This window comes from Opisthorchis viverrini, assembly GCF_000715545.1.
Source record: "Opisthorchis viverrini unplaced genomic scaffold opera_v5_37, whole genome shotgun sequence".
NCBI lineage: Eukaryota > Metazoa > Platyhelminthes > Trematoda > Opisthorchiida > Opisthorchiidae > Opisthorchis > Opisthorchis viverrini.
The window spans coordinates 1,627,583-1,648,949 of NW_008751693.1; the positions used below are offsets into that span (position 1 = coordinate 1,627,583).

A 21,367-nucleotide genomic window follows, 5' to 3' on the forward strand; every position below is an offset into this window, starting at 1 on the left:
AGAAATATATATATATATATATATATATATATATATATATATATCAGTCCATGTTACTTTTTTACCGCGCTTTCTCTATCCTAGATACATCGGCAATCTGCTCCTACTTATCAGCTGTCAGCATGAAAAATTTGGACACAAAATTCAGAAGCACGTGAAAGAAGCCATTGGGAACGAGCTCAATCCACTGATCTACCCTATCCTGTTCAGTCAACTTCGCGCGCATGTTGACGCATGTTTCTCTGGTCAGGGTCAGCAGCAAGTGGTCGTGACTGAAACGAATACCTTGTTCATCGAGAATGTGATTTTCATTATGCGCAGCATATTGGACAAGCAGAGTGGCAAATCGCTTGATCGACTGAACGGACATCTGGAGGCGGTTAGCATTGAAAGTCTGATGCTCAACATTGTCCGGTCAGTTGGAGCACATTTTAATAGTACATTTAGTCCACTCTCTAAACGCCTAGTTATTTGGGAACACTGTGGCAGATTGTCTGCAACATTAACCGTACAACAACAGTAACCCCCCCTCAAAGTATAGCCTTTCTGAAGAAAGACCACTCCACAAGAAAACCCTGAACGGTAGCCCTCCCGCCGTCAACCAAGAGAAATGCCAAGTACTCCCTGTCCGTAGTGCTCTGTTCGTGAGATTATTATATGCAAATTGCGATTGTCTGTGTTAGGGATCTTCATGTGTTTTTCACATTCGCTTGCTTGACTTCACAGGGAAATCAAATAAGGCTAGTAGTGCTAGCACACCTCTGAAAACTACCAGCCCACTAGCAGTAAATTGTCGGATCGTTGTCTATTTTTATCGTTTTCTCGTTCTTGCTACTGAAAACAGCCTTGCACCATTCACGTCACGAGCCCCTGATGTTTCTGGATAGACTAAACCCAGATTTTCATAACCACCTAAGACCGCCAGCGAAATCCACGAGGGATATACATATTAATGACTTCTATGTGTCATTCTGATGAAACAAAATCCGAAGGAAATCAGGGGATTAACCAAACATCATGCCAATGATCCATCTCTTAGATGGTGTCTGTAAGGCCAACAACAAGCGTGAGCAAGAAGTTGTCGAAAAGTTTCAGGTTATTCCAAGAATGTATCATCTAATCGTTCACAGTGACGAGTGAGTTGGTCGACTCAGACAATAATTTCGGTGTCCTTTCACGCGTTTTCTGGCAGTTTGTGTGAGAATGTCACACTGATGAATGAGCTGATGTTTTTCGAAATCCAAGATCGATGAATTGCTCTCCATCGCTTCCCTTTGATTTTTAAGAAGGGAATCCATCAAACAAAGGTTATTCATTTTCAAGATTGCATTCCACTCAGATTTTTTGCCAGTTGTAACTGGTTCACAGTACCCCCTTAGAAAATTCTTCCCTCAATGGAAATCGCCCTTCTAAGAAAGCTTCTCACGACCTTATCCCTCAATCAGGACCTTTCATACGTTCTCTATAAGAGACTCTAGTTACCGCCTTTTCTCTGCATCAGTCTTTTGAGGGTTATTTTAGACGACAATTTCACCGCGTCAGTTTCTTCCTTCTAACAAGCGTAATTTCTGTCGGACTGATTTCGACGCACAGACATTAGAAAATGTGTTACTGAGCGAATCGTGTTTCGGAACAGTTGGTACATGTCACGACTGTTTAGCTTAATGGCGCGGACTTGTTCTTTTTCTCATTCTACTGCTACACTTGAAAGACTGGCGCTAACTAAAATGATTTAGTTGTCAACTTAATATCCCACAAAACGTCTTACTTAAATATATGTAGCATCCCAGAATGCGGACTGAAATTAACTTTCAGTTCTGGAAAGGTGTACCTAATCCTATTCGAGTGACACCACCAAATTCTCGAATCTTTATGCACTCTGTGTGTGTGTGTGTGTGTGTGTGTGTGTGTGTGTGTGTAAATTCGGATGACTCAGAAAACCTGCCCTACCCAAAATAAATTCCCGTTACTAGTCGTTGCTTTGTTCGCTGAGCTGGGCAGTTCGATTGCAAACGTTTCATCTCCATTCGAAGTGACATCATCAGTGCGTTGTTAGGGAGTGTAGCGGTGCATAGCGATGGGTTGGTCATTGTGCCTTATGTATGATGACGGGTTGGCACAACGACCAACCCATCGCTACGCACCGCTACACTCCCTAACAACGCACTGATGATGTCACTTCGAATGGAGATGAAACGTTTGCAATCAAATTTCCCAGCTCACGGAACAAACCAACGACCATCTAAGGTGCCTGAGCTACCAACATTTTCTTCTATGGGAAACGTTCCCCTTAAATGTGTACTAGCTACCTGCCACAGTGAGTGTCTCACACGGCGGAAAAGTTTTTAAAAAGAAACTCAGTGTGCTCTACCATGGACTCGAACTTATAAGGCTTTTCCCCGCTCGCCTATGTACAACTGATCATAAATGTCCATTTATTATCACTTTCTGCTGAATATTCTGCCTGTCAACAGCCCTTATAAGACTCTGTTTACTTGCTGTCACGTTTCTAGGTATGTTCGTCATCTCGAATGTGTTCATTCGCTTCAAATCAAAATCAAAGTTTGTCAGCTAGTCCAAAAGATGATGGCGAGAAGGGAAGATCTGTCGTTCAGACAGGTGAGTTTCAAACAGGTGTCAGTCCTTTTATGTAACGATCAGCTGGCTTCCCCACGAGACAAATTACTTGTCCGAAGAGACTGATGCAAACTATTAATCCCCTGCTTTATAGTTACGTAAACCGACTAGTGGGCTATGACTATCCGTAAGCCAGACGTTTCGCCTTTCTTGTCACGAGTTAAGTCACACGTGAACTTTTCTTAACACATTTGTGTCCTATAATGTGCGAATTAAAACCCCATCATATCCTTTTTCTGCTTCGTTTTACTGTTACGTGGTAAGTTTATGCACCAACGAGGAAATAAATCTCCAGAGCATTCGGCTGTGATTCTGTTTGACTGGCAGTTTTTACGCCTTTCCACCTCATACAACCCGTGGCCGATGGTTTCAGTAATGAAATGAAAAAATTAGAGCAGTGAAGCATCTCTCTCAATCTAATGCCGATATTTCCTGAGGTGGTTGTAGTTCTTCTAATCAGCGGATCTTATGCACTGGCCGTGCTACGTTCTAGTGCTTAAGGACATGACAGAAGTCCCCAGTTTACTGCTTCTTGCGCGTCTATGTAGTCATAATTGGTGGTTCCCTTTTGACTCATTTATCTGATACCGGGAGTCAGGTCAATGCCACGATGATTGTAAAACATACTTGTGAAATCTTTGTAAGGGTATCCGAATTCACCGAACCAATTATCACGTATTGATGGATCTCAGCTCTGTGTTCAAAATTGACTCGTATTCGGGCGATAATATTATTACATTTCAACCTCACTCAGTTTTGGGTCGCCACGTCCGTCTTAAAGAACTCATAGACTACTTGTTATTGATTTCTCGACCTGATCGAGCTCATTTTATCCTTAGGATAGATTTCATCGACCTCATATACCAATCTGACGCGTCCATAGCTAAATTGCCAGAAAGCCGTGTTACTTAGTTAACCTGGCTGAATACTGGTCTGCAGTTAAAAAATAGAAAGATATCATAACTACCTGATAATCCCTGAGCTCCGCTCATGTTGCAATGAACCAGCTTGAACTTAATTTTCTGCTTCTGAACACTGATTCTAGTAGATTCTGTGCCGGCTGCTGTTGGAAATAGGACACAAATGGTCCTTCAGTCGAGGTAGAGCCATTTGGGGCTCGTCAGTGGATGTACAGTGATCGCATACGCAATTCCCTGGTCAACAGTTTCAGGCTGCTGTCTCTGTCGACCATTTTGTGCCTATGTTGGATTTGATGTTATGTATGGTTCTTGCTCTAATGAATGGCCAGTATGCTTTAGGAACAAAAGCTGTCCAACTGCTTGAACTTCACTTTAAAGCAAGTCATAACTTGAGGAAATGACTGGAGAAGCTTAGTGTTAGCTGCATTGGTTGACAAACTCATCAACAGATCATAGACTGTCAGGTTTTAAGATGGGGACTGCGATCCACAGCAGCTGATAGTCGAGGCGGCGGAAATTAATAAGCATTACAGCGTGGTCAGAATCGGGGGTGTGGAACTGGCTAGCCTATGGAGAGCGGTCTCAGATAAGCCGAGTTGACACGTGACTGTGTGGTTGTCAATCAACGTAGAATCATTAGCAAAAACTGGGGAGTGGGGGTGGAAATTCCAACCCGACCCTCTTCCACAACCATCTTAGCACTACGTCATCCACACAGACGGACAGAAAGTTCAAACTTTCAAGACGGATCATCAAATGGACCGAATCAGAAGTACTAGACCCTAGGCTGGACCCAAACACATGTAGGTTTCCCCATCGGCCCAACACTTGTTCACCCACCCTAACACACAAAAATCCCTCGGCCGATATCCAGTAGAGATTTAGCTTGACTTAGCTGGTTGGTTCTCCTTCCGCCTTAAATCTTGACCAACCTCGGAACCTAGTCAGTTGGCCTGACGAAGCTTTTGTGTCAAAAGCGAAACGTTGCCCAGCAGTTCACGGCAGTGAGGCATCAGTGCCAACACTATTGTTGCTGTCATTGATGATGATGATCATGAATAATCTACCAATTGTCACCAAACTTTCTCGAAAACGTAGAGCATAGACTAGCCTGTCGAGAATAATGTCGCAGGGGTCTATAATTTTTCTCTAATCTTCAACGACCTGTACATCGATCAATAAACCTCCGAAAGTGGTCAAATTCACTGTTTCCTCTCGACTTGACCTCTTCGGCGAAGTTACTCCATATGTCATTCTGAATGAGATCGTTGGAACTTTCCTGTCTGACTTTTCTCGCAATAGAAAGTTTGGTGGGGGTCTCTATTCCATTCCAACAATTTTTGATGACGTAGAGTGGTTCATTTTATAGACAGTTGTATTTTTTTCACTTTGTAGCCCTACTTCGATTGTGCTATCAATTAACTTCAAGTAGATATTGACTAACTAAGACTTGGACCCCGGAACAAAAATTCCGTTGTTTGAACTCAGTTTCAACCGTTGGTCGCCCTGCATGGGTTGCTCCAAGCTTGTGTAGCCTGATGCGATCCTAAACCTCGCACTTCTTCGGGCTGCCCGTCGCTGTGCACTGACAGACTGTTGCAGCCGAACGAATTCCTCGTTGAGCTCTCCTCATTTCTCCTTGTTTTTGCTATGTACGCGGAATGAATAGCACTGGCTAAAAGTAATTTATCGCGTTGGCAGATTACTTAGTACCGGTGACCAAACAATGAATCTTGTTGGGCATCAGCCACTTTTTATAAACTAGTCTTTGTCAGTGATGATTCTGAATGTTATTTATTGAGCACTAAGCTACCAGGTAAATTTAGAAACCTCTAAGCACATGCTCGACTTTTTGTCATTATTTTTTTTACAGGAAATGCGGTTTCGGAACAAACTGGTTGACTACTTGTGTGATTGGGTTATGGGTAGTAGCTACCACCTTAATCTAGCCACACCGTCGAACTATCCTTCCCACCTCACTCCAGCTGCCACTGGGCCCTCTCAACCTCTCGTGGTCGGTTCTTCAGGGCAAGCATCAACCTTTACGGGGTCTTCTGGCTCTGTTACCGGCGCGGCTGGTACGCACGGACAGTTCACACTGGTTGGTCCTGGTGGGTGCGTTTTATCAGGTGTGAATATACACGGTTTGGCGGGAGTGTCGGGCAGCATTGGATCTGGTTGCAACCTGGTTCTAACAGGATCAATCCCAAATATCCCAACTACAGTGCACACTGGCATCGCTTCACCGATCATCTCCGGGACACCGTTGGTCAGTATTCCGTTGCACATTGAAACTCTGGGTCTGCCATATGGCATGAATTCTGTGCACACTACGGAACAAGGAACGTCAATCCCTCCGAACGCCTTTAACGTCGACAACTATGGTCGTGCTTTTGGTTCTGGACATCAATTGATAGAGTCCACATCTGTTTCCATTACAAACCAAGTTGCTCCAGCCCAAGGTCCATTGGCTGGTACATCAGCTGGTCAAACGGGTTTTCTTCTCCTGATGAACTCAAACAGTGCCGTGGATGCACTCAGTATGGCTTCAGATGGTCATACTACCGGTGCGCTTGGAACCATTTCTGTTAGTGGACAACTTGGACCATTACCCGTTTCTTCCGTCTCCTCGACCACGAGTTTCGGTGGTGATGGTGGCGGAGCAGTGGCACAATCTCTCGGTCTGGTTAGCGCGGTGGGGAACGCCGGAAAGTTGCACACACTACCATTACTTGCCGGAAGTATTGGTGCTTCCACTGCTGGCCACATAAATGTCCTGCCACAAACCCAGGGTGTGGGATCAGGTGCACCCTGTCCATCGACGATCAGCGCCGGAAGTGGTCCGAGTTCAGAACCAAGTCCAGGCATACAGGCAGCTGGCTCCAGTGCTTCCATTTCAGTGAACGCACAGGCTAGTGGGTCAGTCTATGGTTCGACTTGTGGGGCTGGATCAGCACCAGGTGGTACCACTGGCTTGACGAGTCAAGCCGCGATGCAGACCAGAGAATTGGATCTGGCTTGTATGGAAGCTGTTGCAGCCCTTCTACAAGGCATGCCATTGCAACCAGAAGAGGTAGATCGTGGAGATTTGATGGACGCTAAATCTCATCTTTTTGCTAAGTAAGTAGTTGCTAGCTATTTTCCCTAGCAATTCTCATCCTATATATATTTTGATCAAACTAAAGCACACTCTTTTCGTCAACCATACGCATTATCGTTGTTTTTAACCCTTACTCTTTCTGTTACCAAGTTCAACTGCACATTTTTTTGCTGAAAAATTTGTGTTTTTAAAAAATTTCTGTGTACCTGTACAGACTCCTCAGAATGATTCGATATAGGCGAGACGCCCCAGGACATTTTCAACCTTTCGTACTGAACTTTCAGAACATCTGAACACCTAGATTTCTATTGAGATACTATGGATTTCCATCGGTTTATCTTGAGCAGTTTATGCCAAGGCTTCTTTGCATGAGCAAGCTTTAGTTGTACCGAGGTACTGTGGTGTGAAAGAACTGGCTTGAGCGAATCAATCCTTTAAGTAAAATGGCTCATACTCAGAGGCAGCCCCGACGTTTGTTGGTGGTGTTCAGCGCATTATCACGATTGTTTCCCCTATGTCGCATTGATGACAGTCGATTTTTTCGCCAAGCAACAGATCTACAGCCGTTTCACCTTGTGTTTTCAACGGATGTTGGTTTGCAATGCTCACGCGATGTTGTGAGCACCAGCTGTAAGCATCTTCCACATAAGAGGGGAAAATCTCATGTGGTTAGCCAGAGTAAAAACCTGAAGCCAAGTCACCATCAGTGGAGTTGTTTTCGCCTCCTATTGGAAACTTGGAAATTCGACACATCGCAACTCCGAGTAATGGGTCAAGGTTACCGGAGCAAGCCTACAGATATCGGGTATCGTAAAATCGACGTAAGTCTAGCCCATAAATGTGTACATTGACTTCCGTTTGGTCAATCCAGTGATTATTTCACCACTCAGTGTAATTCGTCACTTAGTATGGCTTCGAAATAATGACATGGAACACATGGAACACAGGCTTGACCGTTTGAAGTCGAATGCTGAATTAAGCCACTGACACAACATGCCTTTAAACACGAAGCCGAAATCAAATCAATTTCAGCCCAAATGACCCATCCTACTGCGGACGACATCTTAGTGGATCTAAATTTTCTTGTAATTTGTCATTGAAGTCCCTTTCGATGGTCTAAGCACTCTGTCGTTTGAACAGTTTATCGTATCAAAAACTGCGCCTCTATCTTGTTAGTTTTTTGGTGTTTCAATGACCGATACATCCTTGTGAGTCCTCTGCTAAACTCCTATTCCTGAAAATCCAACAGGGGGAACGGCACTTTTGACCACATTCCATTCGGGTAACGCATTGAGTCCATTTTACGATATATATATATACTGTGAATTGTGGAATTGCGATGAAATTCGTCACCTTCCTGAGTCTTAAACATGGCTTATCATCTGTTCCTTTGTTTCTAGGTACTTCACGCTGTTCATGAACTTGCTTAACGACGTTGCTGATGATCGTGAGAAACGTGCAGAAGTCAGACAGAATAATACTGCACTACGAAACGTTACAGTACAAGCCATGTCAAACCTACTGAATGCGAATATCGAATCTGGCCTTGTGCACGCAATTGGTGAGCATAGACCCCTTGGTAGTTTTTCAACTGTTCACTTCAAGGGTACGTTAGCTTGCCTGCATTAGTTATTGTCTACTTACAGTAAGTAAGTTAGGAAGTTAATTGGTTTCGTTAAACCTTAGAGTTGTCCAAAAACAGCTATTTTAGATAGTATAATAGGGATTTCTCATCCTGTCCTCCGATGCGGGCCTACTCTTTATATCGTCTTGGTATGTGTGGGTGTTGCTTTTAACCCGTGCAATCAATTTTACTTCATACTTATCAGCCTTCTTTCCTATTTTCCTTGTTCGCCAGGCCTGGGTTATCATCGGGACCCTCAAAGCAGGGCAGCCTTTATGGAGGTACTGACAAAAATTCTGCAACAGGGCACGGAGTTTGAGACGCTTGCCGAGACGGCACTTGCTGAGCGATACGAAAGACTCATTGGACTGATAACAATGGTCGGTGAAAATGGAGAGCTTCCTATCGCAATGGCACTAACGCAGGTCGTGCAAGGCACCAGTATGGTAAGTCTGTTCAATGAATTTGATCTCCTTTCAGGCTATTTCCTGTCAGGTTGGAGATAGGTCAGCTACTTTCCAGCAGGTGGGATTCATGCACGACAGAGTTGATGAGTCAGGACGTTCAGGCTACATATTTTGCTTCCCAAACGATCACTCGTTATTTATATCCCTTTCTAACCTAATCCAAGACGACCAGCTTGTGATTTTGGAGTGCATCGCGCAGTATTTGACTGCTAAAAGTATTCACACTTATGGATTCTGTCGCCGATGACATCATTGGAGGAGTAACAACCTTTAATACTAGGAGGTCCTAGTAATCGATTTTATCTTTATCCCAATGCACTTTGCATTGAATATTATTGCGTACTGGTTGCTTCCCTAAGTTTTCAGGCCCGTCGAATTTACGTTCTTTGGTCTAGCTCAGCCGCTTTCTTTCACTGATATAGCATAGATATAGTCGGCACACCAATCCAAGGCGAGATCATCAACTTGACGAATCTGCATCCGGCACAAAGCTACGCGCAAGCCACCAGACCATGGTGGTCCCCAGAGTTCGGTTAAATGTCATCTCCCGCTGTGTATCCGCATAGGCCCTCGTAAATCAAAATCTTTTCCAATTCTTCATTGGAATGAAGACAGATTTAGACGGATGGAATCCCTGATATCTATCAGCTGTTGACATAGCACACTACTCACGAAGTTTCCGAAGACCATTTGACAGCCCGCTATTGGTTTCGCACTTCTTGAGGCTCATCAATTAGATGTAGTTTCCGAGCTTCCATCAACTTCATGTTCTGCTTGAACACCAACTAGTAAACAAGTGATAGATTAATTTAAGTTAAGATTAAGTTAAAGCCAACGGGAGACTCCACTGAAGTATACTCTAGACGAGGGATTAAGTTTTGTCTCCTGCTAAAAGTAGTCCGTAAATTTGTGTACTTTGCCAGTCATCAACTCTGCCTTTGAAAGTTTGAAAGCTGTAGGTTTTGTTCCTGCAAACAACTAATGAGTTAACTAATGATCCGGAGGACGAATAACAACCATATTTTACCACCCGGCCAACGAGATGTATTTGAGCGAAAACATAGTATTGCTCAGTGCTTCCACGTGGACTCAAAGCTGAGCTATCACGCACTGATGATATCACTTTGCCTGACAATGAAGCGTTTGCAAGCAAGTTGTCAAGTTCAGAGAACAAAACCACATCAAAATATTTTATAGGTTCATAACAACACTCCATCCTCAAATTTCTAGTTGAAATTTTCGGAAGAGCGTTGCAAGTGGGTTGAAATATTCTGCTCCATTGTATATCTGGCGCATCGAATACACCTAATAAGCTTCAGCTAATGTCAGTATTGTCATTGTATCCCACCGACCTCTTACTTTTTGACTACTTGACTGGCTCCCCTTTTTTCCTTTAGGACGAGTTGGCTAAGGTGCTGGTCACTCTTTTCGATGCTAAAAATCTGCTCTATCAACTCTTCTGGAATGTATTCTCTAAAGAGGTAAGGCGTGTGTTTCGTTTCTACCACACGTTTCTCTACCACCTGTTTTTTTGTGCGAATCCTTGTGATGTCATGTTCTATGAAATCCCGTATTCTTAAAACGCTGCCTGTTTGGTAAGTCTCGGTTAATCTGGTCCTCACGTTTAAGGTATTTACGGTCCACCGGTCAGTATATCCCAACTTCATCAATTAAAAGCCGTTATGGGAAGACTCAGACGTCTGGTCTAGTTAGAGGCACCAACTAAGTCGTTTGCCATCGTTTCCGGAACCACAAAGGTAATCACCGTCGCTGGTCTTTGAGCTGTTTCATTATGTACCATCGTTTCTTTAGGGACCAAGTAGCCTAAACTGGTGATAAAGACCAACTTAGTTTCACCTACGAAATAGCCTGTGTGTTGAGAGTTAGCTGGGCCACGAGTTTCGGATGAGAATGTTATCAGTCTACGGTTCATGGGAAACGCCTATGTATAGACATCATTTCCTTCCGGCAAACTTGGTGTGTCGCATGCATATTTCCAATGACGTATTTTTCGACCATTCACCATTACTTCTGTGCATAGCATTCCAGGGCTACCCTAAATACTCTTCTCTCCAAACTGTTACCACATCTTCAATTCTATCAATAAAGATAATAACAGGTGTAGGTAGCAAACCTGCATTGATAATGTTAATTTGTTTTATCTAACTCTACTTTCCACAGCTCGAGGCGGCAGACAGCACGCATACTCTCTTACGAGGCAATTCCATGAGCAGCAAAATTATGAACTACTGTTTCAAACATTTCGGACACGACTTTTTGCAATCCGCCTTGGGTCCAGCTCTGATGGAGTTGGTTCGACGCGATGCCGGAGGATCCAACAGTCTTCCTGAAATGACCAGCTTCGACATGGTCCCAAACAACGTTCGCACAATCAGTGTAGAATCTGATAACCTTAGTGCCGATAGAACCGGCACAAATAAGCCATCTTATGAGGTCGATCCGAGGCGCTTACAACTCGGAGAGAATCTTGAGGAGAATCAGAAAAATTTGATATACGCGACTGAATTGCTGTACGGAAGGCTTATATCGTCAATCGACAGGTGCGTGCATCCTCTTTTCTGGTTAACTGACCATTGTTGCTATGATGACAGATATCTCAGTTCACCTGTCTTCTTATCCGCACTAATCTTTGTTAGCTGACTTACCCACGTGGATGTTCCCCTAAGTCATCTCACCCTACATCCTCAACCTTCTTCTCTTACATTGACGCACAGTTACTGTGATTTTTCCAGTTTCGTACAAAAAACAGCCTAAAAATTATTTGATTCATTGTCCTTCTAATGCATCTTGCTTAAAAGAATACATTAAGTAGAATATGCGGAAAAGCATATTCTCCTCTGAACGAAAACTGCTGCAACCTGTTTAGTTACAATTTAACCGTGGCTGTGTGCAGCTATCCATGGCTAAATAATGACTAGTTACAAGTTTGTGATCCTGGATTCCATGGGATTCGTGACGGCCGTGTGGCTAATGGCTCCCAGTGTGGCCGAAACACCTATACAGTGCTCCCAGCTTTTCGGTATGGCTTGTCTTCTCTCTATAAGATTGAATCTGAAATGTTATCCGTGAAATCCATCACCATTACTTGGTCGCAACGTACTGTAATACCGCACCTTTGTCTCACTCAAAGCCCTCTTTGTGAGGACTCGAGAGGGAGTCGTATTCAAGATGGAATGTTGCACTCGGAGTCATGTTCTTTTTCAACGGATTAAAACTCTACTGCTTGTTCCTGTTATGTTCAGTAAAATATTTGAATTTGGCATCGTATTTTTAAGTGACGCGAAACTGTATGTCGATGCTTTTACAGTATCTGGTATACTTGGATGTTTACTCCACGCTGCCACCAGGTTTGCGTCAATGACTCTCAAACTGCACCTGCTTTCCTTTTCACTCAGTTTCCCCGCTGCCTTGCGAATACTGTGCAACTGTCTTTACAAATTGATCAGTCATTACTGTTGCACCCCGGACAAATCGGATCAAGCGGCTACAGTCCTATCCACAATTGTCTTCCTACGTTTTATCAATCCGGCTGTCGTGTCACCATGCGAGAATGGATTGTTAGACTTCGAACCGCCACCTCGTGTGAAACGTGGTCTAACTTTGGTCGGGAAACTGATGCAGAACATTGCGAATCAGCTGCTATTCACCAAGGAGCCACATATGCGTGTTTTTGATTCGCTGCTTCAGAAGCATTTTGAGTCTTGTCGTCTTTTCTTTCGGGTAAGCAGTTGTTCGCACAACGTTTTATCGTCTTGCGAACAACCATGATTTTCTCCCCGATCATTTTTACTACTCTACTGGACATTCTATCGGTTTTGAGCTTCTGAATGGATACGATCCAGATAAAGTTATGAACCGAATCACGCCACTGCTCGTATCAAGTGATACTCATATGGAACCTGTTTTAGTGGATCGCCTACTACTACTATGAAAGTTCTTTCCAGTAGTCCTGAACTCTCACGGGCTGATAATTGACATAATTTTCAGTTTCGTTGGCCGGTGCCACATGAGGGGCGAAAATCAACCGTTTATTGGTTTGAGAAAGCCCCCTTTCGATCATATAAGCGGATTGTAGCGAGTGTTCAACTGTGTACTGTGCAGCTATCTCAAGGTTCGATTGATGTGAACTGCTGATGATTTTTAAGTAAGACGACACAGCTGCAACGTTTTTCGGTTTTTGTTCAAAGTAAACGTTAGTGTACACGATGAAATTTCTCTCTAATCAATTATAGTTATTCCGGGATCTGTTTGCCTTCATTCTTGATTGTTCACTGTAGGCATCCACGACTGTATTGTGCACCTCTGTTTCCCTGTCCTTTCGCCTGACTGCGACAAGCTGGTTGATGTACCACCACGACTTATCTGGAAGATGACAGTTACAATCTATTCAGCGTGGTGTGCTCCTCAATCGTGCTCGTATATGGTTATAGACAGGTTTTTCTGGATTCACCTTCAAGTCCGACCATGATCTACCTAGTTTTGATTAGTAGTGATTGTTTTCACAGATCTACACACATCTGCAAGGTTGAAGGATCCGGTATTCAGAACTTCTGTGAATGTTTATTTTCGCATCACCCTTTCTGTCCTTCGTCTGTTGTTGGCCTTGTTCATCTGTATATTCGCCAATCGTAACAACTTTTGACTTCTTATCATTCCATCTGACATTTGTTTATCACCTCACCCGACGATAGAATCACGGTCCCTTTATTATCTTAGCTCTCGATAATAGGCATAAACCATTATAGCTTTCGAAATTTTTACGCCTCACTGTGTCGAAGGTGTGTTATTGTTTTTCTCTCTAAGACTAGATTAGATTCCCTAGATTAGAATCTCAGAGCCAACCACCCTCGTTCTTTCTCGCTTGCATTCTGACAGCCGCAAGCGGAACTGTTAGCTTAAGCGATGCACGGAAGAGTTGAATTCGAATCACGGAACTCTTGCACTCTCAGACTTTTGTAGGCACTAGCTCTATCCAACTGAACCAGTTTACCGCTCGAAGTTGATTTATTGTGTAAAGCCAGGCTTCATACCTGACAGGTGAAGTGTCACCAAATGACAATTTATTGGTTCCCACTCCCTCATAATCGTCTTCATCGTTTTTGACGGTTACACCATATATGTCAATGTACTGAGTCCATCTGTCATAGAGTTAAATACCTCTGAATACCAAAGCAGCCGGACAACTAGTAATCTTGTCACTAGGAGATTCTAGTGGTGAGTCGTTCTGCTCTCTGTAACAGGAATGTGAAGACGGTAAGATGTTTCTTCCGGGCAGCTAGCATTTTCTTGCCCATGGAAACAGCAGTGCCGCCTTCCCCTGAGTAAGTTACCTGGGGCTCTCAGTTGTAATCAATGGAACAATCAGAACAACCGTATAATAGTGCACTACAGACAGCTCTCTTGTGTTTATGACTATCGTCCTTAAATGAACTTTACGAACTCAGATCATACAGTCTGTTTCCCTGTGAACAAGGGGAAGGCCATTCATCGGTATAGTGGTCATTCGAGAAGCCTATCAGCGTCACTTGCCATGAACATGAAGCAAACCGATAACCTAATAAAGGTTAGTTCAGCATTCGAAAAACCATGAATTCGGCTTTTGACATTGTATCCCAGTTCAAGTTGGATCTCACAGCGATCCACTTCCCCAGATGGTAAGACAATCTCTGAAACGGCTTCTGCCCTCAGTCCCGAGTCGACTTGGAGAAACGGTGGCCAAATTGGCCTCAAAATGTGAAAAAGCGATATCACCAACGAAACTACTGCACTGATGTCATCACTAAGAAAAGGACCCAAAACTGGTACCATGACGATTCGTCTACTCTGAAAGGTGCAACAGTTCAAAGAAAAATTTATTCGGCCTAGCCTAACGATCAACGACGCAATGGAATACATGATTCCAGCAGGAGTTAAAGGTAAAAATGAAATTAAACTTTCAAACGAAACGAAGGTAGTGACCGTCTTGTCTGAAAATGACAGCCTGACTAAACTCATGCAGGGCATTTGGAAACCGAAAAGTGTCATCCGGATATGAGAACCATGGCAGTGTCAGTGTCTTAGTTGCCAACGCGGGTCATTCTTCCTGGGCTTACAGACATAAGGTACTCGTAAGACGCAACACATTTTCGTCCCGTCTTGACCGTACGGCACCCTGTCGAACACCGCCACACACATAGAAGGTCAAAAATTTGTCATCGTGGATCGGTGGACAGTGTTCGCCTCGGTCATTCGCGCCGTTTTGTGGCGATATCCCCTCTTCAGGGGTTGCCACCATATTCTTCATGATAAGTCAAGCCCGTTGGGCCCTTTGAAGATTACAGATATTATTCCGCTGAATTTACCACCAAAAGTGGTGTTCGTTGGGGCCGTTCCCTATCAACCTTCCTATTCAATTTCATAATCGGGTTGACTATCGAAGAAAACCTGGCTGTCTGCGGTCCGCGGCAGGTAGTGGCAGGTTCCAACTGAAAATTACTGCAAGATAGGAAATGTATCACCTACAGCTGAAGTGTACAGAACGTAGATCAGTATTAATAGCGTTGATGCGTGTCCCTACGGGCTTAGGGTGTCAGTACCTACCACATCAACGGTTGGACATGTCGATGTCACCATAATTTGTGCATTTGTTCTTATTCCATTTTGCTTAGCCACTAGCTCAGTGCTCTTTGGTTTTCACTCGTTCCCTGCACACACGAGCCACTTCCATCCTACACTGTAAGCTGCCACGTACATGGTTGTCACACCGCGCTAAACGGGACGGAAGGTAACCGAACTGAACGTCATCGTCATTACCTCTAACATCTACAGCAGAACCAATGGGGCATATGGGGAATTGTGAATCCCTCCTCCGTCAAACACAACTTCCATTTCTGACATGGTGAAGACCGCCATTTCTCATGAGTGTGTGGCGCAAGACAGTACATAACTAACTCTACTTCTTTCGGGCTCATCAGTAGCTCGTGGCCGACTGGTACACATACTATTCAGCCACCGGTCTTAGTGTCGCTATTTCGAATCTCCCGAGGTATTCGTGGGGTGCGCACCTCTGATGGCCCTGAAAAAGGTTGGATCAGTTGTTATTCCCCAAAGGTGTGTTTGTCCTTTCTTCCTGATAATCTGGACGATATGAACAATTAGATTGCCACCATCATCTTTTGTCTGCTCAACCAGGGTCGTCATTTCCTTAAATATTTAACAACACGTACCACATGCTTTTACTTGGGTTCTTGTATCGTTTTCAACAGGAGATTGTCACCTCTGATGCGAATTACGAAATGCCTCACTTCAACAGCTCACCGCTTCATCACGGTCGGCCACAACATGCAGCTGCAAGTTTTACCGATCTTCAGGACACACAACTGGCTCCAGCAGCTCCAGTTCTACTTTCGAATCCCTGGGTTTCTACGAAAACTGCTTCCTCGTTCAGCCCCACCAGGTCTATTACTACCGAGTCCTCAGTTGCTGTCGGTGCGTTAGTACGAACGTTTGATCGCCCAAACACTGGTGGTGGTGGCGGCGGCACTGTTGGGGTGACCGGATTTATATCCGATGATCTGATTCATGCAGTACATCGACTTCTGTGGGTCAATCAAGGCAAAATTGGAGACTATTTGGCAAGCAGTCGGTGAGCTGCAGAGTAACAAGGGTTCTGTTGTTCGTGTTGATTTCAGCCCGATGGCTCAGGTTAAGAATATAAACCGCCCCTTGTTTAAAGCGGATGCTTATAGGTAGATTCCTCCAAATAATCCACGTATTCTTTCGTTTTTCAGCAACACAACAACGGTACTTAATTAGAGTGTTAAAAGTTTACGGTTTACTCTTCGACGATTCTTTGTATTTTATTCAAATGGAAAAGAAATAAAAATTTAAATGGATACGTAAGCTTAAGTCAACTCGTCTCAGCCATCGGTTTCTTAGTAAACGCCTATCGCATGTACAAGTGACTACAGTCGGTAAATTTCGCCAAGCCTTCACTGTATTTAGGAGCTGTCTTCAGAAAACTACCGAAAAAAATTATGGTAACACAAACAGTGGTCCCTAAATAGGGACATTTCCTCACATGCTAAGTTCTTGCCGTACAGGCTTTTGTGTGATACTGTGTTTAATATTTCGGTGGCTTATTTTGCCACAGTCAGATAAACGGTGTCGCTTCTGATTAACTTTGTTCCTCAAAACGCGATTTCGGTGGAATCTAAGCTGTTTTTCAAAGAGCTTTTTTTGGATTTTTAGTCTGTCAACATTTCTTGATGAATAATGCTTTAAATGTCTAACTGTTCCAGCATCACATCCCTCAGCGGCGACAACCCCCTTAATCCACGTATTTTAACCCACTCAAAGGAAATTTTAGGAAAACGGCCGATACTGTAGAGAATCCAACTATACTTCAACTGATATTGTCACTGGGTAATGATGAAACGTTCTATCTGGATGGTGTTTAACACTCACGTTTTACCGGTTTTCAGACACGTTAAGATAACCACAAATGATCAGCTATTTTCCAGCAAAACAGTAACCCGATTTTCATCTCAAGTTGTCTGTTAACTGTACTCCTCAGTTATAAGCACTATGCGTACTTATCACACAGTAATCTCTTGCATGGATAAATTCACACAATTGCGGTAGCAGTCTATTAGAAGCCACAAATTTCAACTTTTCGTCCTCCGTTTCATATTCTCATTTGAAGAATCCTCTTTCCGAGTAGGACCACAGCCCACTTCCATGCGATGTTAAGGCAAGTCGGGTTGCACATCACCGCAGCTGATGGCCAACACTTGTTCTCCTTTTGGCAGTGAGATGATGTGAAATGGTAATGCCAGTCGACAGCTTTAGAAATTTGCACACAGGTGGACATGATTCCGAATTTTGCAGACTGTTTATTGAGCATAGAGTGGAGTGCTAAGTCACTGGATTGCAAGTCCATCAGCTGTGTTCAATACAGTCATCTCAGCAAGCTCATTTTCCCACGCTGCTTCTCGGTTTGTCAGCGTACAGCTCCGCTCAGTAGTGGGGGCATTTGCATCCAAATTCTTGACACCAAATCCATTGCTTTACATCACTTATCACATGCAATTCAACCCCGTGTGCGCTTTCATTCGACCCAATACGGTATCGCGGGGATCGTTTAAGCGAAGTTTGCAGTGCTACGGTCCTAACAAAACGTTTGACAATGATACTTCAGTTGGGTATTTGTGTATGTATTTACCGTAAAGCAATTACGGAATGTTTTGCTTTCACGTCTGAAGACAGTTAACTGTGTTACATAAACCACCATATAGTGCCGAAATACTGGTAGCTCGGATGAGTTCATTGGCTGCTGATCAGATGGCTGTTGATCTGTTCGCCGAACTTTGCATTTGACTTGCAAACGCTCCGTCACCATACAAGGGGATACCATCAGTGCGCAGTTGGGTGGGTACCTTCTGTTTGCCTTCGTGCGTTTATCTGGTATTTAGGGGCTATCTGTTATCTCCTGGCGTGATTGGCTAGTTGCTTGTCAGCGTTTTTCGCGCATTTATTGGTCCGTCTGTGATCTGTGTTGCGTTGTGGTTTGCGTTCCTTCAAGTTGATTGATCGTCCCAAGGATTTCTATTTTTAGTAGTTTCGCTCCCGTTCTGATTGGCCTATTTCCCCATTTGTATTGCGTTATGGTTTGATTTTTCTTTTTCGGGAATGATTGGCTGGCCGCACCGCTCCATGTTTTTCATTGTGTTGACTTGCGTCCGTCGGTTAATTTGGTTAATCGCCTGGGCATCTCCTCTAATCCAAGTGGTGTGTCCGTTTGGATTCAACCCCCTTTCTTCTGCAAGTTCCTCGTCTGGCTGCTTGCTCGGTCCAGAGCTACGTGGTTCTTGTGTTCTCTTGCTCTTAGCGTTTGATAAATGGGGTCGATTTCAATATGTTTGTTGATGGCTTCTTCGGTGGAGTACCACGCTTCCATTAATTGGCTTGAGCCAATATGCGAGTGGGACAGTTTTCTAAACTCAAAGCACGAGAAGATTGCCTTATGCTTATGAAAGAGTGATAATGTTGGTAACAGTCCAAATGTTGTCTCTAGAATGCACAAGATCACTGTTACCACTCTTTATAGCCTTTTTATAATGTTGCGTTAAAACTATTAGAGTCGGAAAGATGGCATTTATTTTCGGCGCTAATAAAGCATGCTCCCCCGGTACTAGTTCTCCATATCGAAAGACAGGATGTTTTAGGAATCTTGTCCTTTTCGAACGATTTCTAATGAGTTTAGCCAGATCATATTTTTCTCCGTGTCAACTCAGAGATCGGAAGGCCGTCGGACGTCAGCCTTTCGACCGAATGGTCACGCTGCTCGCACATCTTGGACCCCCAGAACACAAATCCATGGATTCCACGTAAGTATCCCTATGAACCCTTCTGCATGATTACTTTGCTTTTAGCGAGGCGACGTTGCCTTTGTCTTTTTTGATAATGATTAGATGCGAGTCCTGTCAGTCCATAGTCCAACCTCCTTTTTGTGCTGACCGTAGAAGCTACGTATCCTCATTTTGCTCCACTACTAAAGCCAAGCGCAGGCTTCATGCAACTATACATGTGTAGGTATCCTGTATTTGGCTTAGATGACCTTTCACAGTCATTGACTAATGGAGTACTCCCTCTGAGGTCGTGTAGTCTGATATTTCGAATACGGCTTGTCGCTTATTGTCCAGGAGGGTTTAACCGAAGCTGACTACAAGTATGATGAATTCGTATGCCCCTGGATCCCGATACGGTACCGTTTCATATGCTAGCGTCAGTTCGCAGCCTCGAATTTTCCAATTTAACGTACATCTGTCCACTTTTTTACGGCGTGAGCCTTAGTTTGGGATGGTGCGACAGTCGGTAACCAGAAGACCTATACAATCTGACTGCATGAGTAAATGCTTTATGTCCAATGGAACTGTACTCATACAGCCCTTCCACTCAACATTTGCGTCGTACGCAAATGTCATTTACTCTCATCATAGGAATTAGTGGACTTAGCTTATGGATAATCAACTCCTGTAAAAAATTACCTGATAATCTGAACAGTTCAAAATGGATCATTCTAGTCTTGACTGTTACTTAAGCGCGCTGCAAAAATTGCTCTGTGAAGAGTTCAACCATCTCTGTGTGGGTTTTGGTTAGGTTAGCTTAAAACCGGTTGGTTGAAACCTCAATTTTCCCTGAAATACGGTTAATAATAGTAGACTTTGCCATTATATTTATACATTTACGACATTCCAGCGTTTTATACTTTTGGTATGACTAGTTTGCGCGGTCCGTAGATGACACAATGACCAGTGCATGGCCTCGTCGTGTTCAAAAGTATCAGTATTGAGGATGAAAGCAGCAATAAACGAAGCAACTTTCGATTTCCGTCGTTTGAGTTCTTGCATGCCCGCGTGAAATGTTGCTGGGTTATGGATACATCTGAATGAGCTCCCTCACTAAGTCCCCTATAATTACGAACGAAGGGGCTTGTTCTCCGCCCTACTGTCTCGGGTAGATAGCATAATTCTACTTGCGTTAAATGCAGTCTTTATTTTTGGGAATGCTGCAATGTCCCTATTGCTTGTGATAACGGACAGAATTAGCTTTGACATTTTGTAAACTGCCTGTCACCCGCCTTATCTCACTGATCTGTCGCTTGATAAGCTTCACTTTGCTGCGCTTACCCTCCAGCTTCTGCATTGTTTATCCGATTGTTCCTATTGCTCTTAACAGCAGTGGGGTGGATTGTTTTTGCAAAACAGCTACTGGCGACATGTACATAGTGTTATCTCTCCTCCTCACTCATATTTATTCAGATGGAACTACATGGAAGCGCATTCGACCCGTTTGGAAGATTGTGTGCTCCGCGGCTACCAGTTTCGTGACAGTGAAGAGTTCAAACGGTTGAAATCTCTAAATATATTCTACCAAGCTGGAACAAGTCGATTCGGCAATCCCGTATTCTACTATATTGCACGTCGCTATAAGTAAGTCCGATAAATGTGTAGGCTGATTTTTCCATCTTGTGAATTTCATCAGCAGTGACGTTTATTGGCATCGTTGCAGGAAATTGCACGCCGTACAACTACCTCATTTAGACGATTATTTCGGCTATGGATAGAATGAAAATGAAAAGAGTGGGAATTGGTAACGACCCATACGAGCATTCCATTTAGCATTCATTTAGTTTAGTGAGCAACTACGGGAGTGCTGCCGATTTCGCTTTGCGATTGTATGCAGTGAGGCGTTAAAACGGAGCACCCTGTAAGATGAGTCATAATGATAACACCCTGGTTTTTTCCACAAATCTCTTAATTTCTTCCTGTTACAGATTGTCTTAAACGTTAATCACAAAGTTCAACTCACCTGCAAGGTTAGGCCTGATAAAGTGCCATCTGAGTCCCCATTCATTTGCTTCCTCTGCACAGGTCTCAAGACTATCAGCGAGTCGAATATCCTTTGATCATATGTCTGGTATCCGTAACCTTGGATGCCTACAGAAGCAAGCCATTCGAGCTGGTTGTGGATTTTACTCATACTTCAGTGGAAAATCGGTTCAAGGTAAGAGCTCACACGTAGCATATTTTAGAACCACAATGAGCACCATAATGCT

At 43.7% G+C, this 21,367-nt stretch overlaps 1 protein-coding gene across 1 annotated transcript in view; it reads left to right on the forward strand.

Moving 5' to 3' along the window:
• The window catches only part of T265_02851 (hypothetical protein), a gene marked incomplete at both ends in the record, with an annotated part of 83,005 nt that overhangs the window by 16,799 nt on the left and 44,839 nt on the right, over positions 1–21,367 (forward strand). The window contains 12 exons of the mRNA XM_009167195.1: positions 85–414; positions 2,514–2,619; positions 5,431–6,677; positions 8,058–8,263; positions 8,516–8,727; positions 10,930–11,309; positions 12,165–12,489; positions 16,014–16,393; positions 16,440–16,496; positions 18,975–19,136; positions 20,571–20,741; positions 21,183–21,315. Of these exons, the coding sequence (XP_009165459.1) occupies positions 85–414; positions 2,514–2,619; positions 5,431–6,677; positions 8,058–8,263; positions 8,516–8,727; positions 10,930–11,309; positions 12,165–12,489; positions 16,014–16,393; positions 16,440–16,496; positions 18,975–19,136; positions 20,571–20,741; positions 21,183–21,315 (3,709 nt within the window). The remainder of the gene's footprint in view (positions 1–84; positions 415–2,513; positions 2,620–5,430; positions 6,678–8,057; positions 8,264–8,515; positions 8,728–10,929; positions 11,310–12,164; positions 12,490–16,013; positions 16,394–16,439; positions 16,497–18,974; positions 19,137–20,570; positions 20,742–21,182; positions 21,316–21,367) is intronic.